Source organism: Melanotaenia boesemani, chromosome 2 (genome assembly GCF_017639745.1).
Source record: "Melanotaenia boesemani isolate fMelBoe1 chromosome 2, fMelBoe1.pri, whole genome shotgun sequence".
Classification (NCBI taxonomy): domain Eukaryota; kingdom Metazoa; phylum Chordata; class Actinopteri; order Atheriniformes; family Melanotaeniidae; genus Melanotaenia; species Melanotaenia boesemani.
This window is the reverse complement of record NC_055683.1, coordinates 22,791,125-22,804,103: the sequence shown is the minus strand read 5'-3', so window position 1 is coordinate 22,804,103 and position 12,979 is coordinate 22,791,125. Positions and strand designations below refer to the sequence as shown.

General features: G+C 38.1%; 1 protein-coding gene across 2 annotated transcripts in view; it reads left to right on the top strand.

Annotated features, from left to right (window-relative positions):
• Positions 1-12,979, top strand: part of LOC121653340 (cytoplasmic phosphatidylinositol transfer protein 1-like) — a 59,555-nt gene that overhangs the window by 30,516 nt on the left and 16,060 nt on the right. For both annotated transcript variants that reach the window (XM_042006753.1, XM_042006762.1), the window contains exon 2: positions 11,984-12,132. In XM_042006753.1, the coding sequence (XP_041862687.1) occupies positions 11,984-12,132 (149 nt within the window). The remainder of the gene's footprint in view (positions 1-11,983; positions 12,133-12,979) is intronic.

Below are 12,979 nucleotides of genomic sequence, written 5' to 3'. Positions count from 1 at the left end.
GGAGGATAATATGGAACAGGAGTGAACCCCGGAGTGTAATATAAAACACTTAAGTTTCCTAAAGGAAAAAGGGGTATGATTCTACCAAATTTAAGAGAATATTCTTACTCAGCTGCTGAGGGTTGTAGCTTGTTGGTGTAAACCAGATTCTGAATCATGTTGGAAGGACATGGAATGGGATGTACAGGGCTTTTCCGACCCAGGCCTTGGTGGGGCATCAACATTTGTTAAGGGGTTTAGGTTCAGGCATGAATCCAATTGTAGCATTTACATTAGAATTAGAAAGCAAACACTCTTAGAGGATGGACAGTTTACGAGTTATCAGAATTTGAAGAGAAAATACGATGTTGGTGATAAAGTTGTTTTTGGTTTTGTTTTTGGTTTTTTTAAGATTTAAAAAAAATTATCAAGTTTCATGCTTCACTATCTCCAATTTCTCCTCAGCCTGTTTTTTTCCAAGAACAGAAAAACTGTACATCTGCAGCCTCACTATCAGCACACCTCTACATCACAGCGACCGATATCAGGATGCTACGAAAAGCATAAGAAAATGTCATTAAGTACAGGAGACCAAAGCAAAACAACATTAAACATCTCTCATTTTCTCTCTCATCTCTTTTCCCTTGCTGATCTTCTTGTTAGTTTTTCCTTCTCTGTATCTCAGCAGGGCTGAAAGAAATGCCCAATGCTCTCTTGATACGTAATAAATAAGATTGTTTTCCCCAAGCTATCTGAAATTTCAAAACACCCAAACTGCAACAAAAGGGACAAAAGGTTTACATATCAGGGAATGTGTTCATGAATCAGCTGGAGTTAAATATTGTGATAGATATTAGAGTAAAACATCACCATTTGTGACACATTCAAAAACAAAACTGGATCAATTATAATAAAATCAATTCGTAAAATCTGTGCTCCTGTTGCACATCAGCATGACCTTGTGAGCTTCACTTCCTCTTTGTTCTCCTCAGGGGGCTAGATTGATTACCACCTGTTCTATGTTTCTATTGACTGGGGAATCAAGCTAAAGGAGTAAAATATATTTCTGGTTTTTTGTTACTTGAAATGGCTCTAATAGAGTCCACTTCATCTATAATGATTCCATCCCCTGAACATCACAATTTCAAAATGCATGTTTTTATGTGAACTACCAGCCAGACTTGTATGAGTAATATGTTTTTATTTCTCTGCTTGTTCCCTTCTTTTACATAACAATTGTGCAACCCCAAAGGTTTATGTAATCTGGAAATTACATCCTCATCTGAGAAAGATTAGCCATGAGTTCTGCACACCTTGTTAAGAAAACTGATGGCACTTTTGGATTTTTTTGCTTTATTCTTTTTTGTTTTATTGTTTTTTCTTAACCAAGCTTTTTTTTTTTTTAAGTGATGCCTGTGCACTCATATATATATGTACCCCAATTCAGATAATATGCAATACAACCAAACTTACATGTTTATAGATCATGCAGATATATGCATTTCCAACATGGACTGGTAGGTGCATTATCAGTACCAAAATACCAGCACGAGTACACAACACTTTACAACAAATGGACAGGAACACACTAAACCCACAGAAAGTCCCATTTACCCTGCCACCCACAAGACCTGCCGAAGAATGAGGAGGAAAAGAGAAGAAGAAAGAAAGAAAAAAAGGGAAAATAATATAATAAAATAAAAATGTATTAATAATTTAAAAAAAGGGGGGGGGGGTGGGGGGGGGGGGGGGGGGGGGGGTTCAATTTCTGACGTATTTTAACAATAATCATTTTTTAACTTTTAGTGTAAATAAGGAACGGCTGCCATGCAACATTGAATTTTGAGGTGGATCTTTGTAAGGTGTATCTTGTCTTCTCTGCACCTTTGGATTTTAGTAAGTTAACCAATATTACAAAAAAAAAAAAAAAAAAAAAAAAGACAGATTTTTGTCTTCTTATTGGTTTGTAAATTAATGTTTTCTTTTCAGTTCATATAATCAAGAACCACTTCAGTTAAGGAAAGTTTAATCTAAAAACTGGAGACATCTAAATGATAAAAGACAACTGGGCTCCTGTCATAGTGGCAAGTTTCTGGACTCAAAGAGCAGACAGGATATTTGAGCTTTAAGTACAGTGATGTTTACGGACAAAGCTTGAAATGATTCACTTGGAAGAATTTTTTCACTGAAAGTGCAGAGTTGGTGTTATGGTGAGTTGCAGCTGTGCTTAAGGAACCTGACAGAGCAGAGAGACACCCACACCCATACTGCAAAGACACATGGGGAAACGGGAAAAGGAAACAGAAGGGCAGAAACAGACTCTAGAGACTTATGACAGCAACAACATGGTCTTTGCAGCCACACTGACTTGTGAGCAGTTCCTTGCTCATTCGAAGAATGAAGTTGCTTACAAATCTCTTTTTCGCATAGGATGTATATCTGTGGGTATCCAAGATTGCAAAAGTGTCAGCATTAATGTACCATCTGTGTACATAGGTTGCATATCTATGTTTATGGATTACAAATACCCGAGCTCATTTTACAAACAGAGATTTACATATAGTTTTTTATTAATCTTCAGACCCAAATCGAGCTTTGGAACACATTTGTAGTTATTTCTACACTGACATTAGGTTCTCATGGTCATTACAGTGCAGCAGACTGAAGTTCTGAAGATTTATTTCTCTCATTTGCTCCCAAGCAAAGACGATTACATGAAGTATTACACTGGGGAAATATTTTGCAGTTGCTTGGTCACATACGGAAAAACTAACTAATGATTGAGGTTAATTGTGTCAGTCAGGAGATCAACAAGTCAGAGATGGAATTACTCTGTTGCTGTTTTATTATAGTTTAATATTACTCTACACTGCCAATATGAATTCACGCAAATTGACAAACAGTTAAAAAAGGCACAAGTTTAAAGATATATTTTGGGTTTTGCTTCATTATTCATTGAGATGTAGTGTTACATTCCTTGTGTGTCTTTTCTTGCTCTTGTTTACTTCTTGTGTTTGATTTTCTCTCTTTGAGACCTACTTGGTTTTGTGCAGTTTTATTAAAATGCTATATCCCCTACTTAGTCATCTCCTACATTTAGATTCTCCGTCTTGCCCTTTCTGCTCCAAACAAAACTCACCAAATATGACATAAAGCAAATGTTAACATACAAATAACTGGAAGTACACTGGAATATAATGCAGGAATTAGCAAGTGCTCAATAAGCACAATAACTTCATGTCATCTGACCAGGAGACATCAAATTTGTTTTGATGTATTGTCAAACTGATTTTAATTCAGACATGTTCAAGTGAAACGGCTTCAATGCTGTCTTCCTCATGACTCTTTTAGCATGGCTGAATAATTCTGCCAAACCTGCATTAAGACGATATGCAAAGACAAAGGAGAGGAAATGAGAAAAACTGAAAAAGGGAAAGATTCAGCAAGTGAATGTGTACAGAGCAAAGGCTGAAAGAGAAACTAATATGCATCAAGGAGAATATAGATTAGGAAAGCAACTGTGAAGAGGGCAAAAGACAGCTGTCCTCAGTCAAGTTCTCTTATGTAATGTCACAACAGTTTCCTGAACATATTTCAGCACTTCACTCTTTCTTCTCCTTTCCCCTGTCTTTACCTCAGACCATTTCCTTCCCCCTCTCTCTCCCTCGCACACTCTTTTCTCTCCATTTCATACATGCATATAAACACATCTCTCCAATGTGCTGCAAGGCAGGGAGTAAAGATGATGAATGCTGGAGTGATCTGTAGTGAGTGATCTTGGCGTTATATAATCTGTAGTTCAGTGACCCCAGACACTGCAGAGATCCAGTATTAGAGGACAGAGGGGGGAAGAAAATGGGTAGAAAGGGAGGCAGGAGAGGAAGGTGCTCTTTCCCACCAGCAACGATCAGTATAAATAAGTTACACCCCAGCACACGTCTGTGAAACAGTTTATGTAATCTGCTCTTGGGGCCCTGAGAGGAGCTCTCTTCAGGTGCATTCATAGTAGTTACTTTTGTTGTCACTGCTAAATTTCCCCTTTGTGCTCGTTCTGAGCACCACGAATAATAAAAATACCATTCGTCTTCAGTGAGATGCATTTCTTCAAAATTGGTTCTTTAAAACCATTTTCTACACACATATCTATAATGGTTGCTCATCTGAAGAGAGGTTGCTGAACACTTTAATTGATGGCTTTTCAGTTTGTTGTTTAGGCCTTTTATTCTGCCCTTAAATTTCACCTTGTTTTTCACTCTCAGGGAACATAAGATAAAAAAGAAACAGTAATCAGCTAAAACCCAGGCTGCTGCACAGGGTATTTGGTTCAGAGGAGCTGCTGCAGCACAAACAGCTGAAACCATGAATGCATGCTGTGATGAAATATGTCAGAACATATTGCAGCTGCTTTGCTTTGCAGTGCAGTGCCTATGGACCAGAAAGGTATAGGGAATAAAGCTCAGCCCTGACCAACACTAAAACCTCTTAACACAAGGTATGTCCGATAAATTATGTTTTTTAACCATATGATTTATGATTTAAAAAATGGATCCATAAAATTACGTCACATAAGTGCTTTGCCGCTCTACATCCTGCTGCACTGCATATGTCACGTCTGTGCCAAGTGAATTTGTATAAGCACACTCTTGAGAGCATTTCCACACTTCTGCTGACACAGCAATGTGTATATAAGAGTGTGTGTGTGTGTGTGTGTGGTGGTGGGGGGGGGGGTGCTTTCATTTTATTCCCAGAGAAGTAAAAAAAAAAAAAAAAGAAGAGAAAGAAGACAGAAAGAATGAAAATGTGGGTTTTGAGATTGGATGGAAAAAAAATACTTAATGCTTGCCTTAGTTTGTGAGTTAATGAGGTGAATGTGCTCTGGCATTTCTGTCATTCACTGTGTGGTTGCTGAGAAACAATTGCTCAAAAACAGGAACTTTAACTTTCTCTTAAATACTTCAGCTCACAAATACGTACAAATGTTTCTCTTCACATTAAATTACTTACGGCTATTGTTTCAGTTCATCTGCGTGAAGCAATATTTGAAAGCACTTAACTAGGAGATGTTATGGTGATTTATATGTCCCATGGTGCTGGGTAGTCTGACAGAGACATAAGAATAAGCAGCGGTGCTCAGCTCACGTAGGGCTGAAGTTGCTGTATTGAGCTCTCCAGGCTTCTCATTATACAACATTCTCAATCATAAACATCAGGAATTTTTCCTCTTTTTTAAAAAGCCTGTAATGTTCCACAGATGTTGGGTTTTTTCCTCTATTTTACATGCTTCATTATCGTCTCTTCCATTTTTACTTACCTAAAACAATGCTGATATAAACATATAAACTAAAAATGTCAGCCATGGTTTCTCAACTCCATGGATTGGTCATGCTTACATGAAAAAACTCTTCCTCTGAGCAAAATGTAGTTTATGGCAGATGCTGAGCCTCTCTACAATGTTTTTAATGGAGTTTTTCAATCTGATGAATGATTCTTGTTTCCTGTCTGATGAAAAAGAAAATAGAAGTTGCAATTTCACAAATCCTGAAGGGATATTACAGTATGTACCTCAGTTTTTTATTTTATTTTTCCAATTCTTTTTTGCATTTAAATTGACAAACACGTTTGCTACACACCTGTAATAAATGACGTGTCAACTAATGTCATCAGAAAGGCTTAGATTGCATTTTAATTGTACTGAAGCTGGGCTAGTACAGGATGTGTCACACATTTATCCAGATAAAGGACAACAGCATTTGCAGTCCAAGGTTCATAATTTGCTTCACCAGTCAAATGTTTAGACACATTTGCCTATTGGATTTAATGAGAAAGTGTGTCCAAATTTTTGACTGGCACTGTTTTGTTGGCACATGGTTCGCATATGAAAGCTCAGGATCAGCCTCAGCCAGTCTAAATAAATCTGTCTCCATTTACATTTCTGAATTTCTTGTTTGGCCACTGTTGTGTAAATCAGCTGTGAGAGGCTGGATAACTCTGTTGAACACCATGTACTGTTTGGACAATCCTACACACTTTAGATATTTTTGGTTTTCACGTGTAAATGATAATGACTGTTGTGTGAACAGAACAGTAACCCTAATAAGAACATGAGATTTTACTGCAGCATTTAAATAAAGTACAATCTTTCTGCTTGTGCTTGTACATCTCTGTCTTTAACAAACACAAGAACACAGATTAAAATGGACATTTAGTGCAGAGGCTTAACATCTCAGGAGAACAGTCATTTATCCCAGAATACTGAGCACTCAGAGCAGTAATTACTCTGTCTGAGCTTGAATTTTAATTACATCCTAGCATTGTGTCCAGTATTGTCTCATGTTTGTAACTCAGTGTGTGTGTTGTCAGTGAGGATTCTTATCTTACACTCACAGTAACACACTCCTTGGCAGTGGCACGATTACCACAGTTCCCCGCCACCTGCTGCTGTGTTAGAACAAAGAGACAGAAAAACACAGTTTGATCACAGTATAGGCTTAATGCTGTCATCTGTAAATGGTGCTTCACATTGTACATTTACATGTTAATCCACAGTGACTCAGGTGTGTATATTAGAATCAAACAGCATCACTCTTAAACTTTACTGTGGTTTCTTTATTCTTTATTTTTTGTTCATTTTTTGAACTCCCAAAAATCAGGATGTGGTTTATTAAATAAAATTATTTTAGGACAAGCATGGAGCATCCTCTTATTCTTTCAGTTGTGACAAGCGAGAAGCCAGGTGCCACCCATGTCAGTGTAATTTTGATAGTTAATTGCTGATATGTAATTTATTCGGAGATGTAACCTCAAGACTGTTGTTGTCCCAGAATGACTTAGATAATTCTGTATCAGTGAGCGAATGTGTTCTCTCTGTTTTAACCTTAGATAGTCATACATCCCACAACTTATGTAGCCATTTAAGTTATGTGCATCTTCCTTTTCCAGTGATGTTTATTAAACAACAACCAACAAACCAAAGACTAGTCTTGATGTATCCAGGGGTACTAAAAATTCAATTCCAAGACCACGATCCTCAACCAGAAAAAGGTGGAATGCTGTCTCCAGGCTGAAAATGAGATCCTTCCACAAGTGGAGGAGTTCAAGTATCTCAGGATCTTCTTCATGAGTGTGGGAAGAATATAGCTGAAGATCAAAAGGTGGGTCAGTGCAGCATGAGGTGTAATGCAAATGCTATATCAGTCTGTTGTGGTAAAGAAGGAGCTGAGAAATTCAAAAGTTGATTGACCAGTCGATCTATATTCCTTCCCCCAAGCTGTGGGTGTTGGCCGAAAGAATGAGATATTTGATACAAGTGGCCGGAAAAAGTTTCCTCTGCAGGGCATTTGGGCTCTCCCATAGAAATAGAGACGCTTGGGCATCCAGATGTGGTGTAGGGTTGAGTCGCTGCCTCTCTGCAACTGAGATGAGGTAGCCCAGGCATCTGCCTCCTGGATGTTACCCAAGTAGGTGTTCTAGGCATATCCCAGCAGGAGGAAGCCTCCAGGAAAACCCAGGACACACTAGATGTACTATGTCTCTCGGCTGGCCTGGGAACACCTTGGATTCCCCTGGAAGATCTGGAAGAAGTGACCTGAGAAAGGGAAGACTGGGCTTTTCTGCTTGAGCTGCTGCAACCTTAAATAAGCTGTAGAAAATGACTGGATGGATACCAACAAACAACTCCAAAGCTAGGGAATACGGTTGCACTTATGTAGAAAACTAAATGGTTGTTAACCATGATTCCCAATTTTTGAAACCAGATTACTTAATTTCTGTATATTTAAAAAATCCCATCCTTCTTTTAGCAAGTCTATTCCAGCTTTTGATCAAAACTATTGCTTCGCAATACTGCAAAATTTGAATTCCAACAATTAAAATAAATCCCATTTTCCCTTTCTTTATTTGATCCTGAAAAGTCAACAAGTCCTTCTACCTCAACCATCACACCGTCCACAGAGTTAGAAATGAATGACATGAGTATTTCAAACTAGGTTCTCTGTCACTAGGTTCTCTGTTGACATGAAGGAATTAGCCCTGGACTTCACCAAGTGTGGTGAAATTATAGTCTTTCACACTGTTATAACTGCCTTGCGGAAACATCTACCTTTGATTGTATTGTATCTATGGTATTGTATTGTATTGTAGATTGTAATAACATATTACTCAACATATTCAGTTGATGTTTGTTTTTATTAGATGACATTTCCTTTAATGAAAAGGGGAATTTCCATTCCTTGGAATAGTTCATCATGTTCAACTCTTCCGTTGGCTCTTTTTCTAACAAACTGCTATTACTAGTAGTAAAAGTCACTACATGAGGTATGACATGATACTCAAGCTATCAGGTGTAGTAGTGCTGGGGGCGGCTGAGCTGCAATAATGGAAAGAACATATTAAGCTGAGAGCAAAGTTTGGAGAAAAGTTAGGTAAAAAGGCTGAAACTCTGAGGATAAGGAGGAACACTACAGAAGACAATTGAAAAAGAAAAGGCAGATAAATCCAGTGACAGGTGAAAAGAAGCGTAGAAAAGCAATTACACCTGAACACGAGATATTTCCCCCTCTTGTCAGCCCTTGATCCTACCCCATGGCTCTGCAGTCTTTAGAGGGAGAGAAAGGGAAATAATAAGCAATTATTCATGGCCACTCTACCCAAAACGCCAGCCACTTCTTCTTTCTGGTCATTAGAGTGGGATTTCCAAAGACAATAATGAAAGCAGCATCTCATTCATCAGCTGTAGCTTTTAGTTTGAATGTACGCCAGGAGCTACATACAAAGACAGGTAGGAAAAATGGCACAATAGCTGGCTTGTTTACACAAAACATCTGAACCCTGATTTAGTCGATAGGGCTGGGGGAGGGGAGGCCAGAAAAAGATGGTGCTTATTGTTAATTCACTGTTGCTACCCATCAGTGTGATCAAAGATACTGAGAGGTCCTCTAAAATGGGCACTCTCACTTTGTAATAAGCATCCACTGGAAAGATTTGCATTTGCTACTCACCATCTTTTACATTTGTTTCACTCAAAATGGTGTCTCTTGAGTGAAGCAACAACCTATTTTTATTTCTATACTTAACAAAGCATCTTTGTTAACTATAGAGGTGGACAAAATAAGGCATCAGTAAGACCTAACAGAAATTACTTTATCCCTTAAATGAGGCACTTGTGTTTGTGTACACAATAACGAAGATAAATCTTATTTGTTATTTTGAGATGGAAGATATTTTTAAGAAATGCACACTCTTTATTATGTTTTCCTCTGGCATGTAGCATTGTAATCCATTTAGATTATGAAGTTTGTGTAAACATAACAGCATCCTCTTCTTCTGAGATGTATGTTTGCTAGCACAACAGAATGCAGATTTTTCATTTGTAGCTGGTGATTTTTCCAGTGGTTTTCAAGATAAATAGCAGAATGTTTGCTTTTTTACAAAGCTTACAAAACTCAGCAGGTTTTTAATACCGACATTCAAGTCATTACACACCGAGGCTTGGCCAAGAACCTTTCACAACAGTTTTTTAAGCATGGGTTATCCCTTTACTGTTACTTTCCAATGCAAAGACTACTGACTGACAGTGTATGTGTGTATCTCCAGATATTCTTCTGAGGCAGTAATCAACTCTATATAAATATATATATATATATATAAAATCAGCAACGGCTGATTGTTGACGAACCATGGCTGATTGTTAGGGGTCGATTTATATGTCTGCCATTTAACAGTGGAAACTGGTAACCGGTTAAAGCTTTCTTTCTACAGACATGGCCTGGTTCTTGTCGCAAGTTTGTGACTCCTGCGCTTAGAGGGTTAAACACAACCAGGGAAACATTATTAATTGCTTCCTTTTTTAATAAATAATACAAACTGCTTAAGAAGGTTGGAAGGGAGGAGAGAAGATAGCAAACAAATTCCCTAATATAGGATTCTTGTTCAACCATCACAGTTTGTCATTCGCTTCCTGTCTTTTCTGTAACTGGTTCAAGTTTTACAATTGTCTCAGTAGAGATCCCCAGTTCTCCCTTTCCCCAGCTACCTCATTCAGCTTATTTAGAAGAACTCTGTAGCATTCCCAAGCCAGCTGAGAGGTACAATTTCTCCAACAAGTCTAAGGTCTGCCCTAAGATCTTTTTCCTTTGGGTAATGTCTATACCGCTTCCCCTGGCAGGTGTCTAGAGGGGTATACTGGTCAGGTGTTCAAACCCCTTCCACTAGTTCATTCTGATGCAGAGGAGTGGCAGCGCTACTAACTGCTCATTCCTGACATCCTGATAATTTCCTCTCTTTGGTTTCATCTCTGGTGCTTCACACTAGTTTTCGAACTGCCTGCTTGAGGTTAACATGCAATACCCAGTCACAAAAATACCTGACATTTTTTCTTGGCAATGAGCACCACAACTTTTGTGTTACTGGCTCAGGAAACCCTGCATATCCCAAATATTTAATTTGTGGAAACCCTCTACATTTACAACAAATGCAATGACTGACCAGTCAGTATGGGATTATTTTCTTGTTGATGACTCGTTTCAACCATGATGATGCTATGAAAGTGTTTTGGGGGTTTTTTCTGATTTAAACAAGAATCCTTAAAGCCATAATATATAACCAGTTTCTTTTTAAGGCAAAATAAGCAGCAAACTGTCATATCTGAGAAGCTGAAATCAATAAATGTTTACCATAATCAGTCACTCAATCTTTATCTATATAGCACTTTGTCAAACAGACTACAAATCAAAATGTTAAACAGAGAAAATAACGTTTTAAATATATTTATTTATATTTATTTTTTTATTTTAAAAAATATTTCAGTTCTGTAAAAACTACTGAAAACCACTTTAGGATTATAAATCTCCATAATATGTTCATTGGCCATATGATTGATCAAGCTATAAATCTCCACAGGCATTTGTGCTTGTGCGTGTCTAAGTACAGCTTCCTCCTCTAGCATGCCTGGCCTGTGACTGTGTTATTGTGGCAGAAAAATTCTGCCAGACTCCAACAGCTGTGCAGTCAGAAACACACCGCCATCAACATTCCAGCTGGGAATTCTCTTTCACAGCTCATTGCTTTTCTTTCATGGTCAGCAGATGGAAAAATTTGGCATTATGATATAACAAGTTCCACTCGCTGCCTGTTGCTCCATATAAACTAGCTATATATATATATATATATATATATATATATATATATATTTTTTTTTTTTTTTTTTTTTTCTTTTTTTTTTTTTTTTTCCGCTATTACATTTCTCTTCATTCTTGGCTTTTAGTAGTTGAGTCGCAAGTTCAACATCCCAAGCGGTCCTTGTCCTTTTTTCCATCAGCTTAACACAGCTATCCTTGGTTGGAGTAATACTGTGTGTCAGTTAAGTCCTTCATGACCCCTCAGCATTCCAGCAGAGCAGCACAAGTCACCATCAGGGCTGTATTGGTTTCCCCAAGCCAGAAATAGGTCCACAAGCAGTTGAAAATCTCTGTCATGGAGCATCCTCATTCCAGCCCTTGTCATTTTCCAAATGTATGGAAAATAGTTGACATGTGACTCCAAAGTCTGACCTGTAATGGCGGCTCAAAGGGACATTGTGACTTGGCCAAGTGGGTCAATGAGCGATGAGTAAAAGATTGTGGGTGCTGACTGATGAGTCACAAGGGACTGTGGGAGGGGGTCACCTAAATGGCTCTTGCTTCTGTTTCTGTTGTTTGATATGAGGTCTTTGTCACTATGCAGCTCCTAATCCACTAGTTGCTTCCTCTATGACAACTTCTCCCATGTGATGGGAATGTTTATGAGCAGTAATCCCGGCATTTTCCCTTCTGCATTTATTTTTAATGCTTGCTGTAAAATTATACAGCTAAGTCAGTTGCTGGACTCTAACTACAAAGATTTTCTTTCCATTCAGTCACCTCTTCGTCCATTTGCATCTGTTTGCTGCTATAAGAACATTAATTGATTTTGATTCCTCATTAGCATCAATTGGGTTTCTCTGTTTATTTGTCTCCTGTCTGTTTTTCAGTACCGAATCGGCCAGCTGTACATGATCAGTAAACACAGTCATGAACAGAGTGAACGTGGGGAAGGTGTGGAGGTGGTGCAGAATGAGCCATACGAGGATCCCGAGCATGGATCAGGCCAGTTCACAGAGAAACGAATCTACCTCAACAAGTGAGTGTCTCACCCCTGCCATTTTCCTTACAGTGACGGAAAAAAGTACCAAGATGGTTACGTCATTTTCACATGACTGTACTTCTTACAAAAAATGATTAATCCCATTTTTGGTTTAGAGTTTGGAAACAGCCTTTAAAAAGTAGAAGTTCAGATAAGCTAAACATGTCTTATTTGAGCTTAAGTGGAACTACATCTTAAAGTAATGCAACATTGGTTTCTTGTTGGATATTGCGCTCAAGTGTCTCAGGCAAACAGGACAGCACCCAGCTAACTGGCTTCTCTACTCACAGCAGCACCTGTCGCTCTGATATCTGCCCCACAAGGGAAGGTACAGACAAGGGATTGTAAAAGCAACTGAAATTTCTTTCTTTAATGTATCTCAGAAAAGTCCTGCAACTGATAAATTAATATTTACTCAACAAACTAACATCACACAACTACATATTAAAAATATTGCCAGCAGTATAAATTGAAATAGCCAAAAGATGTAATGTTTACAATAACTACAATTATCCTGAGAACAACATGCAGTAAACATCACTTCCACAAGATGTTTGAATCATCTCACATAGACACGGCTGTATGGCAGCAAAACCAGGCATAACCAACAACATCCATCTTTAGTTTCTGTCACGAACACACCTCAACATGAGGAAAAACAACCCCTCCCTGTTTTTAGTCTTTCTAATATACTCAACTTTGTGTTTGTACTCCACTCAGTATAGTTTGTTGATTCCATCACTTCAGTCTTAACCAGCTAAATACTATAACTGATATCAACTATTTTTTTTCTGACTACAATCTCCTGTGCATTGCTATATTAACCTATTAGCTCCCATGAGAT